Source organism: Pleurodeles waltl, chromosome 3_1, assembly GCF_031143425.1.
Source record: "Pleurodeles waltl isolate 20211129_DDA chromosome 3_1, aPleWal1.hap1.20221129, whole genome shotgun sequence".
In the NCBI taxonomy this organism is placed as follows: Eukaryota; Metazoa; Chordata; class Amphibia; order Caudata; family Salamandridae; genus Pleurodeles; species Pleurodeles waltl.
In genome coordinates, this window is record NC_090440.1 from 1109117061 (window position 1) to 1109143159 (window position 26099).

The following is a 26099-nucleotide window of genomic DNA, read 5'->3' on the forward strand; positions in this document are numbered from 1 at the left end:
TATCTTCGCACAGCTGCCCCTTTCCGACGTTCTGGTATTTCCATCAACTGGCTGTGCATAAGTGCTTGGCTGTGTTTAGTTGACTATGTTCAGTGTAGAATTGTTAAATGTCTAGTTTAGTTATTTTATCTGCTAAAGTGAAAGTAAAATGAACTTTGATCAAGATCGATGTAGTGTCTTGTGTGTATGGATGGGTATGCCGAAGGACTTTACCATTTTTGTTTAATGCATGATCTGTAGTCTGTAGCCCAAATCTTGGAGCTAGTATTCTGCGCAGCTTTGATGTGGTAGTATAGGTTTGGGAGTGCAGAATGTTGTTGTAGATGGTTCAGAGATATATCTCGGTTTAGTGCCTAAACAGTGCCAATGAAGAATACTTTGTCAACTAAATGGCTTTCACACTAAATTGCGTGGATGAAGGAACAGGTCCTTTCTAGTGGTCTTTGGACATGAAAGGCGAATTGCAAGTATAACTAGAAAGGTGCTGTGCTGCCAGCATTGTTGGGTTGAAAGCGATGTTGGGTGTCTGATAATACCTGATTAAGGTATAAAGGAAGTTACTTTTATTGTGTACTGTTGATGGTTGCGTGATGCGCCTTGGAGTTTAGTGGCTAAAACCACCCTTATACTATAAACAAATAGCCAATCACAAAAATGGAATCCTTGGGGTATTGTCTCTGCTACATGTCACTCATTTTCAATGTATTCAAGTCAATGATTACAACCACATTCTGGGCCTAGAGATGTGGGACACAATTGGGGATGAGTTGCCCTGTATAGTAGTGTGCCTCTCAATCCCTAACGCTCACATGTATTACTCCTAACCTAACACACTTCTCCATGCAAACAAAGGAAACATGGTTCCGGTACTTTGTGAGGAGGCAGATTTGTTCCCTAACAAATCAATAGAAGCACATTGGATAGGCAAGAGCTGGATTATAAGGGGAACCAATATCTTTTAGTCTCCCAACCTTTAAATTGAATTGTTATGGCACGCCTGATGGATTGTTTCCATGACGAGGTTACTGTGGAATTAGCATGTTCTACCCTCAGTTACCAGGTTGAGGGTGATGTGTATAATAGCTGGAATTTCCCTATGGTGTCTCCAAGCATAGGTAAATGTGAGATTTGTGAGCCAGTGGTTACAGCATGTAGACCACGACCTAAAGCATCTCAGAGGCATGTTATTGTCTCCACAATGTTTTACCCAACTTTCTTTTAAGCTACAGGGGGCTCGAAGGCAAATCGATCTAACAAGCTCCATATTTTCTTGCATCTATAGAAAGAGTGGTTTTTCACTTTGGTGGGTGCACGGAATACCACTGATTAACTTGCGCAACTGTGCGTCTGCCATGTGAGACAACAGAATGCTGGAGATATAGGCTACAGTAGAGAGCTTGCATATATTACACAACATTAATGCAGGCAGATGTGCTCACATGTTGGTGGAATAAAGATAAAGCAGGTCTAGCACAACAAAAAAAGCCATTCCAAACCACTGAATTTATTCCACAAGGTAGGATTTTTCCAGGCCAAGAAGGGTAAGGAGCCTGTACTAACCGAAAGGTCAGCTCAATCTAAGCCAGAGCAGAAACCAAAATATACAAGCCATTCGCTGGGCTCAATCTTTTGAGTCAAATAAGAAAAAAATAAAAAAAAAATACATAGAAAACAAAAAGGGAAATGTATTTTTCACTAGCAGTGTATAATTTATACGAAGCATTAAATAGTTTTTGTTGTCAGGCTATTTCTTCTCGGCGCACCACTCTCTCCTGTGTATGAGGGTTGGACAGCAGTCAAGCTTGCATTAATTTCTGCTCTGGGTACAGTGTGTTCTTGGAGTCACATCTGCCAATGATCATAAACGCGCTGGAATGCTGGCAGAACATCCAGACCTGCCGGCAAGCTGGTGACATCACTCTGGGAAAAAGTTCGGGATGCTAGCCAAAATGTAAAAACAGGAAGAAAAAAACAATTTAGGAGACAGCGTTAAACTCCCTCCTCGATTTTTTTAAAAATTGGTTAATTGACAACTACTAAGGAAGTCAGAAAGGAAAAGAACAAAAAAAAATGGTAACATTATTTTTCTTCATAGCGTACTTTTTTGGAGATAATTCTGAAGACTTCTGGAATGTCGTGTAATTTGTGTGTCAAACTATTAAAATTCAGGTTTTTTGCAGAGTACGGGGGTTATGTCCAGAGCTATGTATACAACAGATGAAAAATGTTTTCAGGCACTAAAAATTTCTATGGCCTAACCTCGATAGTCCTAGTTTTTAATACTTGGGGGATTTAGAACTTTTCCAGAAATATTTCAGGACTGGAGTTAGCATAGCCCATAAGCATCCTAGAATAATTGTGGGAAAGTCGCTCTTTTCCCAAATATTCTAGAACTGGAGTTAGAATAGTACATATGGCCTTCTAGTGTCCGCCATGCCCGTGGTTCTCCTGAGGGCGCAGTTCTCACAAGATACAGAAGGAGCACTAACCTGCTTCAACCCGCACCCCCTCACCCCTCTTACTCAGCTTTTGCAGACTAAAGATGTTCCAGTATTCAGTGGAGGGAGAGAGTTATGGAGTACTCTCTGCCTTAAATCCCTCTGCTACATTAAATCCTGCACGCTGTGTTGATTATGGCCATGAGCCACACCTACAATATGGAACAAAATTCCTAAAGTTTTCAACTGGATTGCTTACTCACATACTTAAAAAAAAAAAAACGGAAGAATCAATTACTCTGAAACCCGGTAGGAACAACATATGGTAAAAGCATAAAATTTCTGGTACCCTGAACTACTGTTCTGCTCAGTACCCTGATTAGGAGTACACCTAATTCCCTCTCCTCTTTTTTCAACGTTCTCTCTTCAACTATTTCCACCTTGATGTCCCTCTTCCACTCTTTTCAAATGTCTCCTTCCCACCTTTCCTCTATAGCAAGCACTGGTTCCAAACTACATACATAAGATTTTAAACCCTAGCACTGGCCTCTGAGCTAGTGCTGAGCTTCTCCTTCTCGCTGATAAACTGCCCTTAGTATTATGGGGGTTGCTTATGGTCCATGCCTGTGACTTCCAAAACTTTTACACATCTAATCTCGGTTTCTAATTCATCTCTGCAGATTTAGTTTAACCATCCTTTCTTGTCTAGTAATTAAGATTTTTGTTCCTTCCTCATCCTCCAGAAGTTCGCTTGTGCTTCATAAAACCCAAAATAAATAACTTACATTATTCATTTTGTTGGATGATATTTTGAGAATGCTTTTTTGTGACGACCAGAACAAAGTCAGCTCCAGAATATTTTACTTTATTCCTTTATGTACATAACGTACCTACAACAGTGGTTGCAAAAGCACTATCTATAAAATCTCCATACTTCTTCCTGAGGGTTGGCAGTTTCAGCAACAGACACACTCCGGAATAAGGGTGGGGATTTTAATCTGTGTTATTGGTTCTGGGAGCATACCATTCCATCTAATTTGAGTATGGTTAATTCTCTTTTCTGTGGCACTAACAAGCTACAAATTGACGGTATGGGGTGCTACACAGACACTTTTCAGAGGTTTTGGTTAAGCATCTCTATCCATCACTTTTTATCAACAGAACTGGATGGATCAGCCTGCCTAAATTGGAGGGGTATTTCCATAACTGGGTCTATGGTTTTGTGTTGGCCAATGGTTTTGAGATATGTTTCGCCAGTGTATCCCCTTAGCCAGTTTTGCACCCATGTTCTTTTTCAGAAGAGAAGTGCCCTAGGCTAGGAGTTCAGGCTAAACTGGACATTTATGGGAAGAGATGAAAATTGACTTGAATTTAACTGTTTCTTTTGTGCAATGGAGTTGAACGACTAAAAATGATCAAATGAAGATTGTCCATGGGAATTCCCAGTGGTTACAAGAATTCCAGCATCTCCTCCATCACTTGTTTGCTTATGTTCGATGTGAGAGATGGGAAATACTGAAGAGTGTGTCGACAAGATAGTCTTACATGTAAGACTAAACTACAAGCTCTTTGTAGGACCCTCGTTGTGTTATCTACTGCAAACACTGCTGAACAGGATATACATGTGCTTAAGAAGACAACAGACCTTTTAGACCACCACTTTTTACTCAGTGGTAGACAGAATAGCTCGTTTCTCTCAGGTTTATCCTAATCAAAGATACTTTATCCTTCTCCAGGAGATTAAATGCTCTTTGCTTTATAAGCACCACTTGCCTAGGTGCTCTGAGATCACATAAACAAACTGACTAAATCAACTTCTTACCAATTTCATCTTTTATGGAAATTCGCACCATTAAGGTCTTAAGATTAGTGGTTCAGATTCTTCCGTAACGTCTATATGATGGAAATGCATCACTGAATGTTCAGCCGAAAGCTGTAGGGAAGAATCTTCTACACAGAAGCTCATCTGGTTTGGGGGCTAAGAGGTCCTAAACCACCAGCTATTTACTGATTTCCCTCCATTGGGCTCTCCTCTAAAGCCCGTATTTCCCTCAAAGCTGTATGCATTGTATTTAAATCTCAAAGTTTTTTTCACATTACCCATCCCCATAAAACATACTATTGTTGACAGATCTCACATGATAACAAGAAAATCTCAACCTTACCTATACAATCCAAGAGAGAAGAAAACAGACTGAGCCAGGCCTTCTATTTTGCTGTGCTCATGACATGAAACTCTACCCCATTAAATACCCAATGCCTTACTCATTCTTTTGGACTTTTTCAAGGTACTTCTGACACACCTTTCCTATGTTCACCCAACTCCTTTTAAACTTGTGCTTTCCTCTAATCTGCCATTATGGTAAAAAATTATACTACTGATGTTATGGTTACTGTTCTCTGGAAATCGCATAGCTCCCTCTGCTAGTCAGTTTTGTGCTGCCATAGTTTACTACTCCTCTTCCCCCCCACATCAATAGTTGTACATTATGTTGCCCCCTCTACTTTCTTATCCTGGAGTACGGCTATTCTAAATCTGTCCATAAATGTCTACCTCTTCATTGATCTGTACAATGCAGGGAACACGCAGTAATGGGTCAGTGGTGTAATTCAAGACCAAAAGCTTTACAAGTCGAGTCTCACGTTTGAGTCAGGACTTTTGCTTAGACCACAAAGCCCGAACTGGCATAGACATCTCTTTTTAATTAAAAACTTAATTTAATGCAACTTGGAAATACCAGCTGTTCAAGCACTCATTTGTTATAAGGTGTTCACGGATCTAAGTTCTGTTACCAAGCAGAGGTGAAGGGCTATTTTATCTGGAACATAATCATTGCAATTTGCTCCAGTGTTATTGTATTACAAAAATGCAAAAATAACCTATTTTGTTTTGTTTCTCACTTTTTCTGTACCCAATGACAGCTCCAACACAAGCACCAAGTGGAGATGTGGGACATATGAGAGTTGTACACGTAATTCAGACTTGTGTTCAAGCTACAGCTGTTAACCCCATGAGTCTCGAAAGACCACAAAAAACTGATGGGCTGAAAAGGAGAGATGGTGGGTGAAATAAGCAGATTTGTTTAGGAGAGGCTTGACAGTCTAGTGACACAAATCCTAAACTACTCATTATGATAATTTTGTACCACCATACATTCAAAGCATTTGCTTTACATCCCTATAATTATTTATCTCCATGCAATGCAAAGAGTATAGTGAATAATCAACCAGGCTCACTTCACACCCTATTCTTAAATAGCAGGCAGTACTCAAAGTGCTGTGTGGATCCACAGGATACAATTTTCCATTCTATTCTGAAACATGATGCAGTAAAACATTATATGGCATAGGCACATACATAGCACTATCAACTTGTCAATTGCACTATACTGCCGTGTGGAAATAACAGTAGAACGCATATGTGCACATATCTTGTTATTGTTTGTCTTATCAGATTCAAATGCTGCTGAAAGCCTGAGATATTTAAGTTTGAAGAGGGACAAAATATGAGTATGAAGGCTAATGTTTCATGAATTCTGTACTTCCCAATGATTTCTATATAAAATAGGACATATTAATATTGGATTGGATTAAATTACATGCTCACATAAAGAGGATGTGTTGGACAATGAATTGAATATTGTCAATTCATAATGAATATTTAGAATTACCAAATATCACTTAAAATGTGTTTCAAAGATGTCTTTGATTTTTTTAAGAATATCTACTGGCGAAATCCAGAAAGGAGAAAAATAATTGCACTCTTATGAAAATTATTCTGTTCGAAGACTTATTTCGCAACCAAATTCAAAAAGCAATATCAGAGTGCAAGTAGTAATGTGACTCAAGCATTATGAAACAGAGTCAGAATGATTTAGCTTGCAGGTCAGACCCCAATTGCTGCGAGGAAAGGACAAATTTCAGCTTTCAGAACAGTCCAGCTTCCATTAGGAAACTTTTTTTTAAATAAGCTGCTTCTGACTTCCTAATTTTTTTCTGTACCTGCAGCCTTCAGTTGATGCAAACCTGAACACGAGGCCTTACGATTTACTACATAAACAGGATGGCAACAGATCCTCAGCTTTTTCAAAGGTTTAACATCGTTGGTGCTCCAAACAATTATTTACTTTGGAATGGCACTTGAAAGACAAACTGTGATAATTAAATCACCTCCCCTTAATGTTGTTCCACTTCAAAACATTAAAATCATAGACGCCACTCCCCTTTCAATTTATATGCTAGTTTTCAACTTCGGACATAATTATATACAAATGTTTACTTTGTTGGCTTGTAATATATTGAAAGGTTTCGAATTCTTTGGCTGATTTCACACAAAAGTGTACTATTAATTTCAGTCCCAAATGTGTATAAACAGTTATTGAAATCAGCCAAAGAATTCAACTGAGTACCAAGTTGGCCCATTATTAACGCAGGAATATATGCAGAAGTTACGTTTGCCCATGTGTAACTAAACGTTTTCCATGATTTGTAAATAACGTTGTTGCAGACGTAGTGTGCAGAATTTGAAAAAATGAATGTCCACACCTTTATAACTGTTGTGAGTATTGAGGATCTAGTAACAGATGAGACCTAGAACAAAAGTTGCTCATGATGGCCAGATCCATGCCAAATATTATGGATAATCACTGACTGCATAAAAGGTTCTATTTTAGATTTATTTCCTGTGGATAACTTGAAAATCGTGGTATGAATGCAGCGCTCAAGGTCCAGCATTTCGCACCTCTGAATTACAAAAAACACAATGATGATTCAAGATTGCGGAACAGACTTCACAACTTGACATTTTGGGGAGACTGTATGGACCCATGCTTCTTGAATGCTTGGAAAGAAGAGCTCCACTGCAAATCACACGAACCATCTAAAACAAGCATTGCTAAGCACAGGTCCCGGAGACAGGTTTAGTATAACCACTGACTATGTAAATGAGTTCCATCTGAAATTATAGTTTGTACATTTATCTAATGTAGATAACCTGAGTTCTAAAAAAAAATGTCTTATTGACTAAGTAACTCAGTTCCTCTTGGAGTCACTGTATGTAAATTTATGTTCTGATGATATCCTAAAACTCTTCAGTGCATCAGGCTTCTTCGACATCCCCAATCTAAAGCAAAGGTGTCAAGTGTAGGCAGAAAAGAGTTGGATGCATGCCTCGATTTTGATGAAAACCTCTGGCTATGTAAATGAGTTATATTTAGATTCAATGTACATAAATGCATCTTATGTAGATATACGGAATTCTTTATCAGTACTAACTGTATCTAACAGTACTGTAATACCTACATTACTTTTTATTGCTGCATGCTATATTTAGAACATCTGAGAACTTGAATAAATCCAGGTTTCCAATCGGTTGTTTACTGTGGAGGCTCTTTTACTAATGAGAGCGGGCTCTTTACAGTGGGCAGTGTGTGTTGTAGCTCTGGCAGTGTACTCTAACCTCAAGTTGGACGGCACAAGAGAATACAATGTTCTGAACGCAGCACACACTCATGAGTTCAAGGACAATTATGACATTGTTTGGCTCAAATATCTGCCGGCAAAGCTATAACAATCTGCATGGACACTGGCCAGGGAAGCAAGAATGGCTTATGGAAGCAGGAAGGGTGACGGGATCTGCAATCATGGAGGCAATATGAAATCATTCTGGTTGGTATATATTGGTTATCTCAGCAAATATGTCTGTGGCAAGGCTGCTAGAGCCACCCTAGGCAGAGTCCATTACAGATGCATCCGCACTGCTTGGACGGCGATGGAGAGGTTCTACAATAGCTAATGTATATCACTATATGAGCAGAAGTGGTCTAGTGGCTAAATTACTGAAACTATAGCCTGGGATCAAATTTGCAGCAGAAATGGAACAACATAGAAAACTTGTATGGTGAAAACAATAAACTGTGATCTAGTGCACTGAATACTACTCGTCCCACCAATACGTTTTCTCTCTTGACCCAACCAACCAACTTCTCTCCAACTTCATATTTTCTAAAACAGCCTCAGCTGGACCTCCCACACTATACTGGTGCACCTTTCTTTGAACAATGCTCTTTGTAAACTGATTCACTACTCCTTGCGGTTAGCTATAGGTTATGTTCAGTACATTTAAAACAATAATTATTCAACTGTTAGCTTACAGTTCTTAACACCAGCAACTCAATCTAAAAGTCATGTATGTATAGTCTATTTGTTTTTTTATTCTACCATGTTTACCCTACTTTCTATGATTCCATTTAGAGAAAAGCATGATCACCCACTGATATCAGAGGAATAGAAATTGTGCATGAAGTCGCTCCAGTTCATAAGCTAATGTTTTTTGCTGGTATGCTACCAAGTAATATTAGTGAGAAGTGACCCAAACAGTCACTCCATCCCTCCTTTGCATTTGAATCAGACGGGTGTTGGACTTAACAAGCCAACTTTGGACATGTGGACTACTTATAAGCACTCTGCCTCACCAAGGTCACAGGCCAGTACTCTTACAGTGAGTTTACTATAAATCATTTTATAATAAATGTTGTCTGAGGTGTAATTTTGATGTTACTAGAGGTCCAAAAACCCTTGCCCAGAACATCACTAAAGCAACACTGTCCTAGAGTTGCTAGCTAATAGGGATAAACAGGGTCACTTGAGAACGTTTTACGTCCATGCAGTCGCCGGCATGCCTGTGCAACAAAAAGTGGGTGTTCTTCTATTTCACTGTGAAAGAGACCTCTAATACCATCGGAAACGTTTGGCCCTCCAACTAACATTGACAAAGACCTCTGAAAAGCTGTCAAGTTTCCCAAACACTTCGATGAATTATTGAAAGCAAGCATCTAGTTCAAACGCTTGACGCTGACACACAGCTTTTTTTTTATAAGAAGGGCCTAAATATTTGATGGACAGATTCAGCCACCATCTCCCAAACTGGCGCCTTATATCTTCCAACTTGCTCCTTTTAAAAACTACTGAAGGTATTTGGGACAAAAAAGGGCGGCTGCTCCTTCTCATTCCTTGCAGCTAAACGGTGGAATCAGTTACCATTTTCTCTTCAAACCATTTCTTCTGAATTCTGCTTTAAAAACAAATGAAACTTGGCTATTTCAAACAACATAATATAACAATATTATGTCTGTTTTACTGTCTGCCCTACCTACTTAGTGCCATGATGTGCTGGCTGTGGTACATAAATCTCCATTCATTCAGTCATTTAATACAAGATATTCTTCTTAATTAGCCTAAACAGCAATATTTTATTTTATTTTTATTAAAATCTCATGATCATCAGCATTTTTTGATGATGCTGAAAACTGATATGGCCCAAATGGATGGCAAACAAAGGGGATACAAGAAAAACATGCCTAAAGGCAAAGTGGTTCCTCAAATTCAAATTCTTGTTCTTCAGAAGGGCGTTGCTCCAGAATCTGTGCCCAAATGAGCCCACTTCACTCAAAGCACTCACAACAGAAATTGATGGTTATATCTTAAGGATTTAGTCGGCACAAATGCCTAAAAAACAAACTTAAAGTTCTAGATTTGTTAGGAATGGTATCCTATTGAAATCATGTGTGATCTTGGGAAGATTATTTAAGTATTGCTGTGCCTAACTCTGAAAGTTAGTGGTACACGTAAATGGGACCCTATGGTAACCCGTCTCAAATTAACAACAGATGCATTCATCCGCATATTTCCAGCAAGGCAAAAGCCTGGGATTCAACTTGTAAGATTCTCCACTCGTTGGAGGGATAACTGTTTTATTGAATGATTTAACCTATTTTTACTGTATTTAGCTGTATGTGAGATCTCTTTAAGGACACACACAAAAGGAAACTGTAGTGAACTATCCCCAATGGGATGCTGTTCCTTTAAGACCACAACACTCATTGGCTGTTGTAGTGAGGAACTCATTGCCAATTTTAAACAAGCATTTACAATGCATCGGGTCTCGCGTTTGCTCATGTTAGAGCTGATCGCGTTGTAAACTCCTAACCTGGCTTTTCACCTATCGGGCAAAAGTGCATTTATGTCCATAACCCGCAAAAGTGAAATCAAGTAACTAAAGCGCTCGACTTCTGCCAAGCGAGATCGGGCTCGTAAATTAGAGAAAAAAAAGTCCACGAGCCCGATGGAAAACTGCGAGCCTCGCATGTTTTATGTACTTGGTCGCTGCGCTGGAGGAGGGCTAGCCACCGGAAAAGGCATGCCATATGCGTGCCTTCGACTAATGAAAGCAAGCAGATTTTATTAGGGAAGCCCACCAACCAATAAAAAAAACACTGATGTGAAGTTGACAGGGCTCCGAGCCCTTTTATAAATACAAAAGAGTCTCCCTGCGAAACGCATGCGCGAGCGCATGCAACGCAGGCTCGACCCTAAAAAGCAGACTCGACTGTGGGTAATCGATTATCATGCGCAGTGAAGATGATCTAGAATGCAACTTTCTCAATCCACATGCTACCCCAGTTTTTTGTGCATGTGAACTCCTCGTCTACCACCTATTTTGTTTATGCTTTGAATACGGACATGTGACAATAAAAGTCAACATTTTACAAACAATTTAGGATTTATATGAAAAAAAGTAAATAAAAACTGTTAGGTGTAGTGGTTAGGTCGAGCCTACCATACAGCACAGGTGTCTGCTTCCAAAATACCTGTAATGGACTTATCAAGAAAGTTGAGCCAACCAAACAGTAAATCTGTCTGGCAGCAAAAGACATATTGTGGGCTTACCAAGAGTTCACAGGAGATTGAAGCCTGCTAATTGGTTGACCTTACAGGCACTCTCATTTGCCTGCTTCTTATTCAATGGCTTTCTTTGTTCCAGCTTGTAGTTGTTCCTACCCTGAAGCCATGATTGTTCATTCACCAAAATGCCAGGGGTAGTGGAAGTGACACCACGCACCCATTTTGACCTTCAATTGCCCACACACACATGTTTACACATACACACATTCATACTTACACACTCACTCATCTAAACACACTCACCCTCAAGCATGCACAAAACATGCATTTAAAAGCATTATTTTTGCTTACCTCAGCTGTGAGGGAGGGTCTAATTCAGCTAACTGTACTCCATTTTTTTTTAATCACACTAATTGTGAATAATTAAACATTATTCACGATCAGTGTGATCAAAAAATGAGAAAAACAAAGAGAAACGAGCAGTTACCAACGTCCACGGAGACGTGCTGCCACTGTGTGTTTGGCAATGCTTTTGCCACCTCTGAAGCCAGGGGGCGCAAATACTGTGCTAGGGGTCACAAGGGCCAAGCCAGGGTACGCAGCTCTGACCCCTAGCGACCGCTAAATGATGTTCATTCCTGGAGCATGCTCCCTTTACTGTCTCTGACTGCCTGGCTTGTATTCCTCCACCACTCATTTTTACAGAACTATTTTTTTTGTTTTGCTTGATACTGTATAAGAGTGCATGTGTTTTCTAGCTCTCTCCTTGTGTGTCTGTTCATCCCCGGTACCCACCCCGGCAATGCGGTTTCCCTCAAATACTGCAAACTGTCTTGTTTGCTGCTGGCCCCTCTGCCTTCATAGATGGCTTTCGTGCTACTTCAGTTTATTATTATTTTTTAAAAATTTACCAATCCATCTCAGATAGGTATATTAAAAAAAATGGTGCATGTGTCATACTGTTTGTAGGCACGCATACGTGGTGCACGCCTAGAAAATGACATGATCGTTCAGGTCATTGTGCCTTTTTTTTTATTAAAAAAGACATACTTTGTGTACTTGTGGCTATGCTGCACAGGAGCTTGTCGTTGCTGTACTGTATTGCCAAAGACACTGGAGCTCGGTGCCAAAAGTCAGACCTCTTGGCTTTGACAACACTTGGTAAGCCTGCTTCTTAGAACACTAACCTTTCGTTAACTGCCTGTCACACCAAAGAAGGTGCATACTAAAGAAAGGATGTACAAGAAGAAATGCCCAGCCGCACAGGGGCAATCAATCCATTAACCTTCTCAACTCTAATTTTACCGTCCACTGCGCACAAACAGGTTAAATCATTTCCAACAATTTCATGTCCAGTCTTCTCACCATCTGTAAATATAGGCAAACCTCAGAACTAAACACTCGGATTCTAAACCTTCGGATTGACCGAGCCAAACTCAGAGGTCATTATGCACCAATCCCAAAATAAAAGCTAAACAGGACCGTGATTGTTATATTTTGCTCAACTATTCTGTATAACCGGGGTGCAGTGTGCAAAAGGGAATATTTTTCCTGCTTTGAGATGGCATGGATGCTTGGCTTTTCATAAATATTTCCAGAATTTATAATTTCTCCATTAAGTATGAGAACAAACCACCGACTTGCTTCCGCCCGGCCTCTCCCTCGTCGCCAGATTAGAGAGAAAAAAAATTCGCTTGTATATGATGACAAACTTGGCTCCAGCTTCACTGTACATACTGTACCCACAAGCCTGGCAGCGGGCCAGGGCTGGCGCAGGGCCAGCTCTACAATAACAAACACGGCCAGTAGCAGCCAGGAAGGGGGAGGGAGTCCTTGTAGCGGAACAAAAAGCCTGCAGTACGTCCAGGACTGAGCCACATAGTACAGAGAGCGGCAAAATATTTACACCACGTCCTTGGCGCTCGCGCGGCCCCGCCTTTCTCCCCTCCAACATCCAGAGCAGCCCGCACCACTGGTAAATAGAGCCAAGCGCGCTCAAAAGCCGAGATGGGACCACGGTCCACAGGTGCTAAACACTGCTTCTCAGAAGGAGTTTCTATGCGCTTGACAAGCCAATGCCACAATTCGCCCAAGATCACAAAAGCTCAAATGATAAAGAAAGTAGGAACTTTGCTCCAAAAGCAGGTATAATGCCTTAGGAACACACTGATGCCTTTTTTTGTAATTCGCGAAGAAGCGAAGGCCCCCTCCAGCTGAAGCCGCGCATAACCACTTATCTGTGTAAACGTCCGCATTGGCGAATGCACCAAAGGTACATCTCCGGTTGCGCAAATGTAATGCGGCACCCAACACGCGCCTGTAGTGTTTTTTTTTTTTTCTTCGTAGGGGCATCTTCCCGGTGGAGAAACCGCATCCTCTGGACTATCGCCAACTCCGTTCCCTCCGTTTTACAACCATGAGAATAGATTTAGTCATCACAGTTTGACAGGATTAAATCCTGTATTGTTTGCGAATATATCCGCAAGAAATTTTGAGATTACCCACAAACTATGAGCATGTGGGAGGCCCCCACCCCGTATCACTCACAGCTTTGTCCGGTTTGGAGATTTACTCACATAAAATTTCACAGTGTTTGTTTAATTTTATGTTTGAGTAAATCCATTTGAGTACAATAGTTAAATACACGAGCTACCTCATTTCCCACAAAGATGACGCCATATATGATACACATATATACCGTACATTGTAATTTCTTTGCTTTTGATAATACCATACTCTCTAACAAGTCTCCACCTCTGTCATCCTCTCCAATACTGCCATTACTTCCAAGTGTCTGTCACAGTATTTAATTCCACTACTCATGTTGTCACTATCACTGCTGCTGGAAGCCTGCTCCATATCATTGCTGCCATATCTGATAAGAAGACATCCCTTATGTTAGTCCTGAGCCTCCCACAAGCCCTCATACCCTCCAGTGGCCTCTGACCCTGCATCCTTGCAGGCAGGTGCTTCCTCCTCACCACTGCTCCGGTAAGTGCTGTCATTGTTTTGGGCTTGTCTAGGCTTGTTTGGGCTTCTTGTCTTCTCCTCCCCCAGAAGGCCCCGCCCCCCACCCTCCTCCTCAGAGCTCTTCCCGCTCCTGACTCCTGCCTGCTGCCCCTCCCCCTGCACTCCCATTGGAGGTTTCCCTCCCTCCTCCCAGCTGCCACTCCCTCCCACCTTCCCTCTTATGCTGGCCGCAGCACGGACACGCCGCTGGCGCGCCAAAGGCAAGCCCGTCCGCGCCAAGACCGCACCTAGTGCCAGACCACCTGGCCAACACGCCTCCCGTGCCACCGACACCTTTACACTGCCAAAGGACTCCACACCCTTAATCCAGGATGCTCCTCCATCTGCTTCCAGTCCACACCGACGCACACCAAATTACCCTTCTCCGGCAAAGCCTGCAATTTCACCTGCAACCTAACCTCCAAACTCCAAATCAAAACAGACAACCGCCTAAGATGCATCCTACTTAACACCCGCTCCGTCCACAAACATACAATTGAACTCTGGGACCTCCTGATCACATACTCGCCCGACATCGCATTCCTCACCGAAACCTGGATGAATTCGGCCACGGAACCAGACTTAGCCATAGCCATACCAGAAAACTACAAGATCACCAGAAGAGACCGAATCAACAGACCAGGAGGAGGAATCGCCACAGTCCAGAAAAACACCCTAAGAGTCTCCACAAACTCTCACGACACCATCAACTCCGCCGAGCACCTCCACTTCAAAATCCACATCAATGCCAACAACACACTCAGAGGAACACTGGTCTACAGACCCCCTGGACCCAGTCCGCAGTTCTGCGATGACATCGCCGACGCCATCAGCTCCCAAGCCCTTGCCTCAACAGACTACATCCTCCTCGGTGACCTAAACTTCCACCTAGGAAATAACAACAATATCAACACCACCAACCTAATCGACAACCTCGCCAACTTCGGCCTCAAGCAACTCGTCACTACACCCACCCACTCCGCAGGCCACACTCTCAACCCCATCTTCTCAGCCAGCAACCATGTCTCTTTCAGCCACACAACTGAACTCAGCTGGACAGACCACCGCTGCATTCATTTCTCCTACCAGAAACCAGTCACTCATCACGACGCAAGTGGAGCAAAATATCAATGGATCAACTGATCTCCACTCTCGCCCGGGCCCCACCCCCTGGGACCCCGGACCCCAACACAGCCACCACCAACCTGCATCGCTGGATAGAAGATTGCGCCAACACCCTCGCACCACTCAAAAACCCCCCAAACACCTCCCACAGAATCAAGGCCAGCTGGTTCACCCCAGAACTACAGGAATCCAAACGGCTATGTCGCAGAATGGAAAAAACCTGGCACCTTGACCCTACCAACTCCAACCACATCGCTTTCAAGGATGCCCTACGCAAACATCACCAACTGATCCGCACCACCAAAAGGACCCACTTCAAAAACCGCATTGACGCCTACGCTCACAACAGTAAAGAGCTCTTCGGCATCGTCAATGAGCGCTCCACCCCCAGGACCTGCTCCAACGAACCGCCGCCATCACAGGAGTTCTGCAACTCACTGGCAACCCACTTCTGTCGAAAGATAGAAGAAATCCACAATAACTTCAAACCCCAGACCCACCAGCTGACTACAAACACCCAAGAACCCAAAGCTCCAAGCAACACCCATCTCCTCCACACCTGGACCCCCCCCGTCAACATAGAGGACACCGCCACCACCATGGCCTCCATCCACTCCGGATCACCATCGGACCCCTGCCCACACCATATCATCAATAAGGCAAACATCATCATCGCCCCCCACCTTTGCAAAACCATCAACAGCTCCTTCGAGTCAGCCACCGTCCCAGAAAGATGGAAGCATGCAGAAATCAACGCCCTGCTGAAGAAACCAAAGGCAGACCCAGACGACCCCAAGAACTACCGGTCGATCTCCATCCTCCCCTTCCAAGCCAAGGTCATCGAAAAAATCAAACAGCCAACTATCCCGGTTTCTGGACGACAGCAAGGTACTCGACACCCCCCAATCCGGATTCCGCAGAAACCACAGCACCGAGACTGCACTCATTGCTGCCACAGACGACATTAGGACCATGCTCGACGAAGGAGAAACAGCAGCACTCATCCTCCTGGACCTCTCTGCAGCTTTCAACACGGTATGTCATCACACTCTCCGCACACGCCTCCACAACGCTGGAATCCGCGACAAGGCAATCAACTGGATCTCGTCATTTCTCTCAGGCAGAACCCAGACAGTCTGCCTCCCACCGTTCCTGTCAGAAGCCTCCAGAATCATCTGTGGCATTCCCCAAGGATCTTCGCTCAGCCCCACGCTCTTCAAAGTTTACATGGCCCCCCTCGCCAACATCGCACGAACCCACCACATCAACATAGTTTCCTACGCAGACGACACTCAGCTCATCCTGTCCCTCACGAAAGACCTTGCAACTGCAAAGAACAACACCCACAACGGACATCACGCCATCGCCAGCTGGATGGAATCAAGCCACCTCAAGTTAAACACAGAAAAGACAGAAATCCTCATCTTTGGCACCAACCCCTCAACTTGGAATGACTCCTGGTGGCCCACCTCCCTAGGAACCGCTCCCTCACCCACCACCCACGCACGCAACCTAGGCTTCATCTTGGACTCCACAGTCAGCATGACTCAGCAGGTCAATGCCATCTCCTCTTCCTGCTACAACACTCTCTGCATGCTCCGCAAAATCTTCAAGTGGATTCCCGTAGACACCAGGAAAGCTGTCACCCACGCCCTGGTCAGCAGCCGATTGGACTACGGAAACGCCCTATATGCAGAAATAACAACCAAACTCCTAACAAAGCTGCAAAGAATCCAGAACGCATCCGCCAGCCTCATTCTGGACATCCCACACCGCGACCACATTTCCCCCCACCTCAGAGACCTTCACTGGCTACCAGTATCAAAGAGGATCACCTTCAAACTCCTCATCCATGCACACAAGGCCCTCCACGACACAGGTCCAGCCTACCTCAACAACAGACTCACCTTCCACTCCCCCACCCGCAATCTTCGCTCCGCCAGCCTTGCCCTCGCCTCCAACCCCCGCATCCGCCGCACCACCGCCGGAGAAAGATCCTTCTCTCACCTAGCCGCCAAGACCTGGAACTCCCTACCGCTCCACCTTCGCCAGACCCAAGACCTCTTGACATTCAGGAAACACCTCAAGACATGGCTCTACGACCAGTAGCTCCCCCTCCCCCCCAGCGCCTTGAGACCCTAATGGGTGATTAGTGCGCTCTATAAATCCTTGATTGATTAATGGATTGATTGATCTAGGTCTACACATCTATGCAAACATGCTCACTTCCGGTCCTTCAGGTCTCTCCTATCTCCGTGATCACTCCTGCTCCCAGACTCCAGATGTTTAACATATATTTACATAGGATTACTGGGGCGGGCATAGCACCTAGGATCCTACGCCTTAGTTCCTTCAAATGAGGAGCAGAGGGAAGCAGAGGCATGCAGAGAACTCATCACAAAGAAGGTAATAATATACATCAGTGTCCTGACATTTTGAATTTAAAAATTCAATTCATGGATTCAAAGTCTTTCCAACTGAAGAGAGAGGAACGTTCTACATTATCTCTGGTAAGATGTGCTAAAGAGAATGCAATGTTTTGGAAACAGAATATTGATGTTCAGCTGATTGGTAACAGGAGCCTTGCTAGAAAACCATGATTGATGCTAGTGAGAGTTCCCCGCCCTCTAAGCAGTGTTTCTCGGATGCAAAGAAGGAATCCAGTGCCCATTGCTCTTCGACAGCTACATGGGCTAATCAACTGTGGAAAATGTACTGTTACAATAGGGTTATCTAGTGACTTCTCTTTTCTTTGAACAATGTGATGCAACCTGGGATGCATAAATAAGGGCCCCTTCAAGTGAACCTAGTAGGCAAGGATACAAGACAAACACTCTACAAAAGGAATGCTGAGGACTGGTATTATATTATGGTGTCCCAGGAACAGAAAGGTATTTGGTTACCCTGTCTGAAAGCCTTCAAACTAGTAAGTGGAAGTACTCTTGTGTGAACATCTTGGGCAATTCTCTTTCTATTCTAAAATTAAATTTGAAGTCACCAATTCAGTGTCCTCCACTGGAGCAGTAAATGTAGAAGAGATCATTTTTCTGTTTCTTGGGTTGAATTTTTAAAAAAAACCATTCCCACATAAGCAAGTGCATTTTTAAAATGCCCTACGATTCAGGAGGCAGTGGGGAAACCAAACAATGCTACATCTCTGAGGTCTACAGCATTCCACGTGCATTTCACATGTGGTGGGAGGCACAAATGCTCATTCTTTCTCTTTGTCTACTGACAAAGAGCGACTACTTCGCAGTTTCCTTTGTGCCTCTCCCAAGTAATGCAGCAGAATTACAGACTGCCAGATATCAACCAAGACTGCAGTTGAAGTACCAGGAAGGGGGTAAAATACAGACAAGCAAGTGCATAGCAAACAAAGGTTTTGATCACTTAAAAAAAAGGCTCAGCCACAAACAGGACTCGAATGAGAGGCTCGATCAAGGCCACAAAAAGACCACCCTTCACTTCAAGTAGGAGAAATACTGTATACTGGAAGGAGCTGAGTCACACCGGTGAGTGGTTAGTCCAAAGGAAGCTTGGTTTTGGTTATGAACACCACAACTTTGATCTGAATCATTCACATCCCGTCCCGGCTGACCTCTTCACATGTAATGAGGGAGGTCACACTCTCTTACATCATCAAAGGCAACATAATTCTGCCAGGTGACGTTGGCTAGTGCAAAGGGCAGCGCCTGATCCTATTCTTTCTGCATGGTAGGTATATATATCAGGTGAGGCATATAATGACAGTTTTGCAAACGCAAGTGTCCTGGTAATGCTAACTAGATATTGTGTACAAGGCGCTGAGTTACGGTGCTCCTGGGACCTTCGCAACCCGTGGTCTGGTCCGGATATGAGAACACATGGAGTTCATCAGTGGGTTTTTTGTTCTGACCTGACTTCTCACCTTGTCTTGCTCACTAAGACCCCAATCTCCTATTCTCTTGCAGCAGGAAATGGGGAAGCAGAATACTTTTCTGCTGAATCATTAGCCCATTTATTTCACCCTGCACTCTTCATTTCAGCAGGACACACCCAAAACTGCAATACATGCAATGTTGTCTCCCGTCCGCCTTCTAAAATGTCCTTTCACAGCTCACCAACACCAATATTTACCTTGGAGATACATTCACCATGCCAACCATATATTGCACTTTGTAAATGCCACACTCTGGATTTCCTCATTCACATTCGGCCAGCAAAACATTTAAGAAGCCAGCAGACCCACCACAGTAAGGTAACACTTTCTGTTGCATCTCCTCCCTTCTTCAGGACGCATGTTTTTTGACAGGAGGGTCGGAGCTTAATCCCTGGCTCTGCACTATTACAGCAAAGTCAAGAAATAAAGTTGGGAAATTCCTCCAAAAAACGCAGATCAACCAAAGCAACAATGTGCAAAATGACTGCATTGCCACATGCTAGCAAAATGTAAGCAAAAAAATGCACTTCCTGGAAAAAGACTAGGTTGTATTTAGAAATGCTTGGGATGCCTAGTATTGCTTAAAAAAAAAAACAATAAGGTTGTTAAATGTTGCACCAAGGACGATAAATGATCAAAATGGTAAGTGCCCTAGAAATTGGAAAACATGAACTATAAAAAAAAATAACATTTCTTTTTAACTTCTATTCCATCGAACTAGAAAAGAAAGGCTGCTCTTTGAAGCTCCTACTGCATATCTATTTAAATCGTGGCACCGATGTGCTGTTTCTCATTGGTCAATAGTCTTCACAAGAGATTGGTGCACCCAATCAACAAACACAGATATACCCATAAAAACATAACCAGACAGGATGAGTTGCCTTAAGAGAGCAAAATAGAGAGATAGTGTCAATAAATAGAGTAAAATCACCTGGAACTCAAAAAAAACAAAACACAAATAAAAATATGCACAGATGAAAACCCATCTACAAGCAGGATGAGGAGGGCCAAGGAATAGAAAATATCGTTTGAATAAGGAGCTAGGTAGTACTGCTGCCTGAACCTACCTGAGTGGGCCAGTAAGTGCATTCGCAATCTTAAGCTGTCGAGAAAACGTTTTCCACACAACTCACACCAATAAGTCTTCATCCCACTGTGCAGCTTCCTGTAAAAGAGGAATGAAAGAAAGTATGTGTTATTAGGGATTTGAACTATTTTCTTGTATAACAGGCTCAAGGTTGCACATTTATATTTCACATTTTTTAGGGTGTGTGTGTGTGTGTATGTATGTGTGTGACCCCAAAATAGGCTCTGCACTGGAGACCCAGCTCTGTAAAAAGGTTGGCTGCAATAGAAAAAAAAATGTTGCGGCCACCAATACAGGAAGCGAGCCTTGGTCCCATTGTGATTAAAAAAATATGTATGGAGCCAGAAGGTGGTAGGTGAAGCATCTCTTGGCCCATGTCAGGGGTGGACCTATGAGACCTCCCTGAGTAAAACAAAACATGTTGCCAGGGGTTTTGGAAACCCACAGACTTCATAACCCGAACACCAAATGCAAAGCTTGTGACCCCCAAATCTTAATACCAGTAAGACACACTTAAGAGAACAATATAATTACAAATAAGAGGACATGCTTAGACCACTAATACTAAAATCATACACATCTCTTTCATACTGTTAACAGTAATGTGATCTGTAATCCTATAGGTAAGATTATTTAAAACATTTATAGTTACATATGTCACATCAAGGGGGAGGTCATCAGAACTGCATTGGGTGTGCGGATTCTGGATTAAGGAGCTAACCATATTTTTTGTATTTATGAGGTTTCATAGATGTAATTTGCAACCATAACTGTACTTCAACAGAATCTACCTTTGGTCAATGAAGTTAGTTTTCTATCAGGAATGTCCATGCATAAAGAAACTACACGTGGTCATCCTCAAGGCAGGCAATCAGGTATGTATGAAATGAGAAGACCACGAAGATGCCTTATTCCTTTCAGACAAACACAATATTATACTTACATGCTAATAAGTGAATGTGGAAAGAACACACATTCCACGTGCAACATTCGTACATGTGCTACATGAAGAGTGTCCCTTCCTTGTGACAATACCAATCATATTTTCTTGTCATGTGCATTAAAACTGAAAAGGTTCGTACAGGTGCTCAACTTGTAACTTTTTTTTCCCCCATTATGTATAACAACAAACATTCGAAGATGGTCATCTGGGGACAATGCACATAAAAATGCAGAGGCGATTACATTAAATGTTTTTTCACCTACCTTGGGATTGGGCTACTGTTACAAGATAAGATAGCTGACTGCCATTTTGGAACAATAAAATCAAAATACAGTATGCACGGTTTGCAACCTATGACTACAGATGCAGACCACCGAGTAGCTTTCTGTGACGACATGGTGGGCCCTCGCAAAACAAATAAAACAATTAAAAAAGATATTGAATAAAATATTTTCGGAGAGAATAACAAAATTGTGCAAAAGCAAAATGCCTACACTATCACACTGATGAGCCAAGGAGTGAAGTGGGCTGATGCATTGCCCGCAAGCAATGTGTGAATAATAACTGAACTGGACAGTGTATAGAAATGCTGACCAAAAGTCAATATATATATATATATATATATAAGAAAAAAAACAAAGGTTAAAGCCAAGTTATGGTTAGGAAAACTAAAACGTATAACTTTACTACTATTTACACTATTCACATGTACTAACAAAAATTACTATTTACACCTCTTAATGTATATTCCTGACACATTACAACTACATCCGCTCACATAGTTTTATGTTGGCTTTTTCATTTATCACACTCCACTCTCTTCCACTCAACTCTATGCCACTCCATCCTACACCAATCCACTCTACATCACTCCATGCAACTCCATTGTATGCCACTTTACACCTCTCTCTATGGCACTCCACTCCTCCATACGCCACTCCACTCCACACCACTCCACTCCTATGTGTGCCACTCCGCTCATCTGTATGCCACTCCAATCTGCACTATTGCACTCTACACCACTTTAATCAATGACACTGTCTACGCCACTCCATTGTATACCCCTTCATTCTATACTACTCCAGTGTACGATATTCCACTGTACCCAACTCGGCTCTGACACTAGTTTACAATATTGTACTCTCTGCCTCTCCACTGTGCACCACTTCAGTGTGCAACACTGTGCTACACACTATTCCATTCCACACCACTGTATGCCACTCCACTCCATGCCTCTCTAGTCTGCTATATGCCACTCCACTCAATGTCACTACACTGAACAGTAAACACCTTTATTTCACCCTACACCACTCCACTGTATGCCACTCCTCTCTACGCACTCCACAGTATGTTATTACACTGTACACCACTATAGTCTACCCCTGCTCCACTCTACAACACTCCACTCCACGGTATTCCACTCCATTCTATATATGAAACTATCGGCTAGACAAACCTTAAAACAATAATAACCAGGAGTCGAAGGTGGAGTGACAGAGGTGAGGGTTGGTAGTCAGTATGGGGTGAGGGTTATATAGAGCAGTTGTTAGTTCAGCACAAACATTTGCCAAAAATAAGTGAAGTCAACAATAGACTTCCCCAGACCTCTTAGAATTAGCATCCTTCGGTTCTGACAGCCCCCGTGCTGCAGCATTAGATTTACTGCTTCGTCATTACCTGACAAACAGGCCTATGGAATAAATCCCATATACATTCCCGACTCTATTAATGGCACTTTAGCATATGTCAGCAGTAGCTTTTGCGGGGTGGCATTATCAATAGGTTGTAAACAAAAAAATCTATACTTAATGGAGACCATTAAAAACTGGAGTCGTTTGTCTGCAGGAGTTATGAAGACATTATTTATACAGATTTTCACACACAGTGTAACCCTAGACAGGCAACAATGAAAAACCCTGTGGGCCGCACAGCCAGGGTGCAAAACATGGCAGTGAGGGCACAGCCAGTAAGAACTGCAATCAAATACTCAAGGTTAGCAGATGGCACAGAGGAGGATTTACAAGTCCGACTCTGTACATTTTGAAAACGTAAATGGCTCGACTACAGCGATCTGCCACAAACACCAAGCGCAGCGAAGGAAGAACAGTCCTTCAAATAGAGGCAAAGCAAGTGTACTGGTAAGAAAACGTGCAGAGTAGGGCATTCCCGTTAACAGACCCGAGACCAGATTTAATCCCTGAGTAGAACTTTCCCTGCTTATTGTTCTGGTAAACTGTCGCGCCCTCTATATTTCATGCTTCGTAGAAAAACAGGGGTCTTCTGAGTTCTGCCTGCCCATCCTATGATCTGAAATTTTACAAACACATCTCAAGACTAGAAACATGCCTTGAGAGCCGATTGACACCTAACATCCTTCGGCTCTCCCGAACCATCTCCAGGTTATTAGAGGATTTAAATCTGAGATCCGTAAAACCTAGAAACATGCAAGAATCATAAAGACAGTAACGTAATGCAAAATGATGCGGCCCCCCTACAGAATACAAAGAGGGGCCTCCAAGTCTCACATATCTCACGGATATTCATTGCCCTTGAGCTGAACGGGGCCATAATAAAAGGATGGATGCCCCCTGGACCACTGGAGGGTCCCTGAAGCATAGCCGGCATTATGCTATTGAGCAAAGGTAAAGGGATGAGTACAATAGATTTTCTTTATTTTTTTTAAACTGGCTGGAGTGAGAGTTTAGACAACAAACTATCTATTGACTATGTACAAGGAAATATATTTCCTATCCTGGATGACAGAAACTGTAAGCGAACTGTTTTATACCAGTCCACAGTAGATAATTCATCACATACTAGAGCAACTAGAGTGGATGGGGTGGCCTGTACTGAGAACTAAGCACCGAATTGGTTCACATTATCAAGGCTGTTGTTTTTTGGCACTTTATATAATTTAAAAAAACACACACTTAGAGAACCAACACGCGGATCATCAATGATCAAAGAAACATGCCAGAGTCAACCAATTTGGCTCGGCAATTCAAACCATATTTGCTTCCTGTCATGCAAACAGTTTGGCACATCTAGTCTTACAAACAACCTTATTAGATTTTGAATAACATTTGTTCTTCAATGGTAGAACATCCCATTGGGAAGATTACAGTATGGACCCTAGTAGTTTCCTTCAATATGTCCATCACCCCCATTTTGGATGAAATTTGACTTTGAGCGTCTGCTATTCCTCAGCCACAACTATTTCCATCACATCCTTACAGAACACATTTTTAAAGTCAGACCCTGAGATTTAAGTGGGCAGAGGAACTACATTCCCAAGCTTTATCAATTTGATCAAAAGTGTTCCCATATTTTTTTATTAAAAAAAAAAACCACAACTGTTCCCAAATGGTTAAATTGCTGTCGTTTGAAAAAGGGAAGAAGGGACTACCTGAAAGAAATGTAAATGTGTGCAATGGGTCAATTGGCAAATCTAAAGACATTTGGAGAGAGTGTAAACTTTAATTGATAGAATGTAACCTTTACATTTGTCCTTTAAATGGAAACAAATGAAAAGGATTTGCACTAGATATAATCAGCATATTACTAAAAATATATAATTTTAGAAAGCAATGTATACATTTAAAGAAACTTTTTGAATATTTTGCCACAAGCAGCCTGTGAGCAACCTGTCTCATACTATATGTAGTGCATTTTTTAAACTGACACCTGACCTGACACCTGACCACCTTCCTGGAAGACAACAACCTGCTCGACCCTTCACAAACCGGATTCCGAACCAACCACAGCACGGAAACCGCCCTCATCTCAGTCACAGACGACATCAGAACCCTGATGGACAACGGTGAAACAGTCGCCCTCATTCTCCTCGACCTCTCGGCTGCCTTTGACACCGTCTGTCACCGCACCCTAATCACCCGCCTACGCTCCACCGGGATCCAAGGCCAGGCCCTGGACTGGATCGCCTCCTTCCTCGCTAACCGCTCCCAAAGAGTTTACCTCCCTCCGTTTCGCTCAGAACCCACCAAGATCATCTGCGGCGTACCTCAAGGCTCATCGCTCAGCCCGACACTCTTCAATGTCTACATGAGCCCCCTCGCCGACATCGTACGCAAGCACGACATCATCATCACCTCCTACGCCGACGACACCCAACTTGTACTCTCCCTCACCAAGGACCCCGCCAGCGCCAAGACCAACCTACAAGAGGGTATGAAGGACGTCGCAGATTGGATGAGGCTCAGCCGCCTAAAGCTGAACTCTGAAAAAACGGAAGTCCTCATCCTCGGCAACACCCCGTCCGCCTGGGACGACTCCTGGTGGCCCACGGCCCTCGGCACCGCACCGACCCCCGCAGACCACGCCCGCAACCTCGGCTTCATCTTGGACCCTCTTCTCACCATGACCAAGCAAGTCAACGCCGTGTCCTCCGCCTGCTTCCTCACTCTCCGCATGCTCCGCAAGATCTTCCGCTGGATCCCCGCCGACACCAGAAAAACCGTGACCCACGCCCTTGTCACGAGTCGCCTGGACTACGGCAACACCCTCTACGCCGGGACCACCGCCAAACTCCAAAACCGCCTGCAACGCATCCAAAACGCCTCGGCCCGCCTCATCCTCGACGTACCCCGCAACAGCCACATCTCCGCACACCTGAGACACCTGCATTGGCTCCCAGTCAGCAAAAGGATCACCTTCCGTCTTCTCACCCACGCACACAAAGCCCTCCACAACAAGGGACCGGAATACCTCAACAGACGCCTCAGCTTCTACGTCCCCACCCGCCCCCTCCGCTCCGCTGGCCTCGCACTTGCTGCCGTCCCTCGCACCCGCCGCTCCACGGCGGGTGGGAGATCTTTCTCCTTCCTGGCGGCCAAGACCTGGAACTCCCTCCCCACCAGCCTCGGGACCACCCAGGAC

General features: G+C 43.3%; 1 protein-coding gene across 3 annotated transcripts in view; it reads right to left on the minus strand.

Annotated features, from left to right (window-relative positions):
- Positions 1 to 26099, minus strand: part of ZBTB16 (zinc finger and BTB domain containing 16) — a 392305-nt gene that overhangs the window by 203692 nt on the left and 162514 nt on the right. For 2 of the 3 annotated variants that reach the window (XM_069224390.1, XM_069224391.1), the window contains exon 3: positions 20241 to 20338. In XM_069224390.1, coding sequence (XP_069080491.1) covers positions 20241 to 20338 — 98 coding nt within the window. The remainder of the gene's footprint in view (positions 1 to 20240; positions 20339 to 26099) is intronic. The other variant, XM_069224392.1, reaches the window with a different exon arrangement.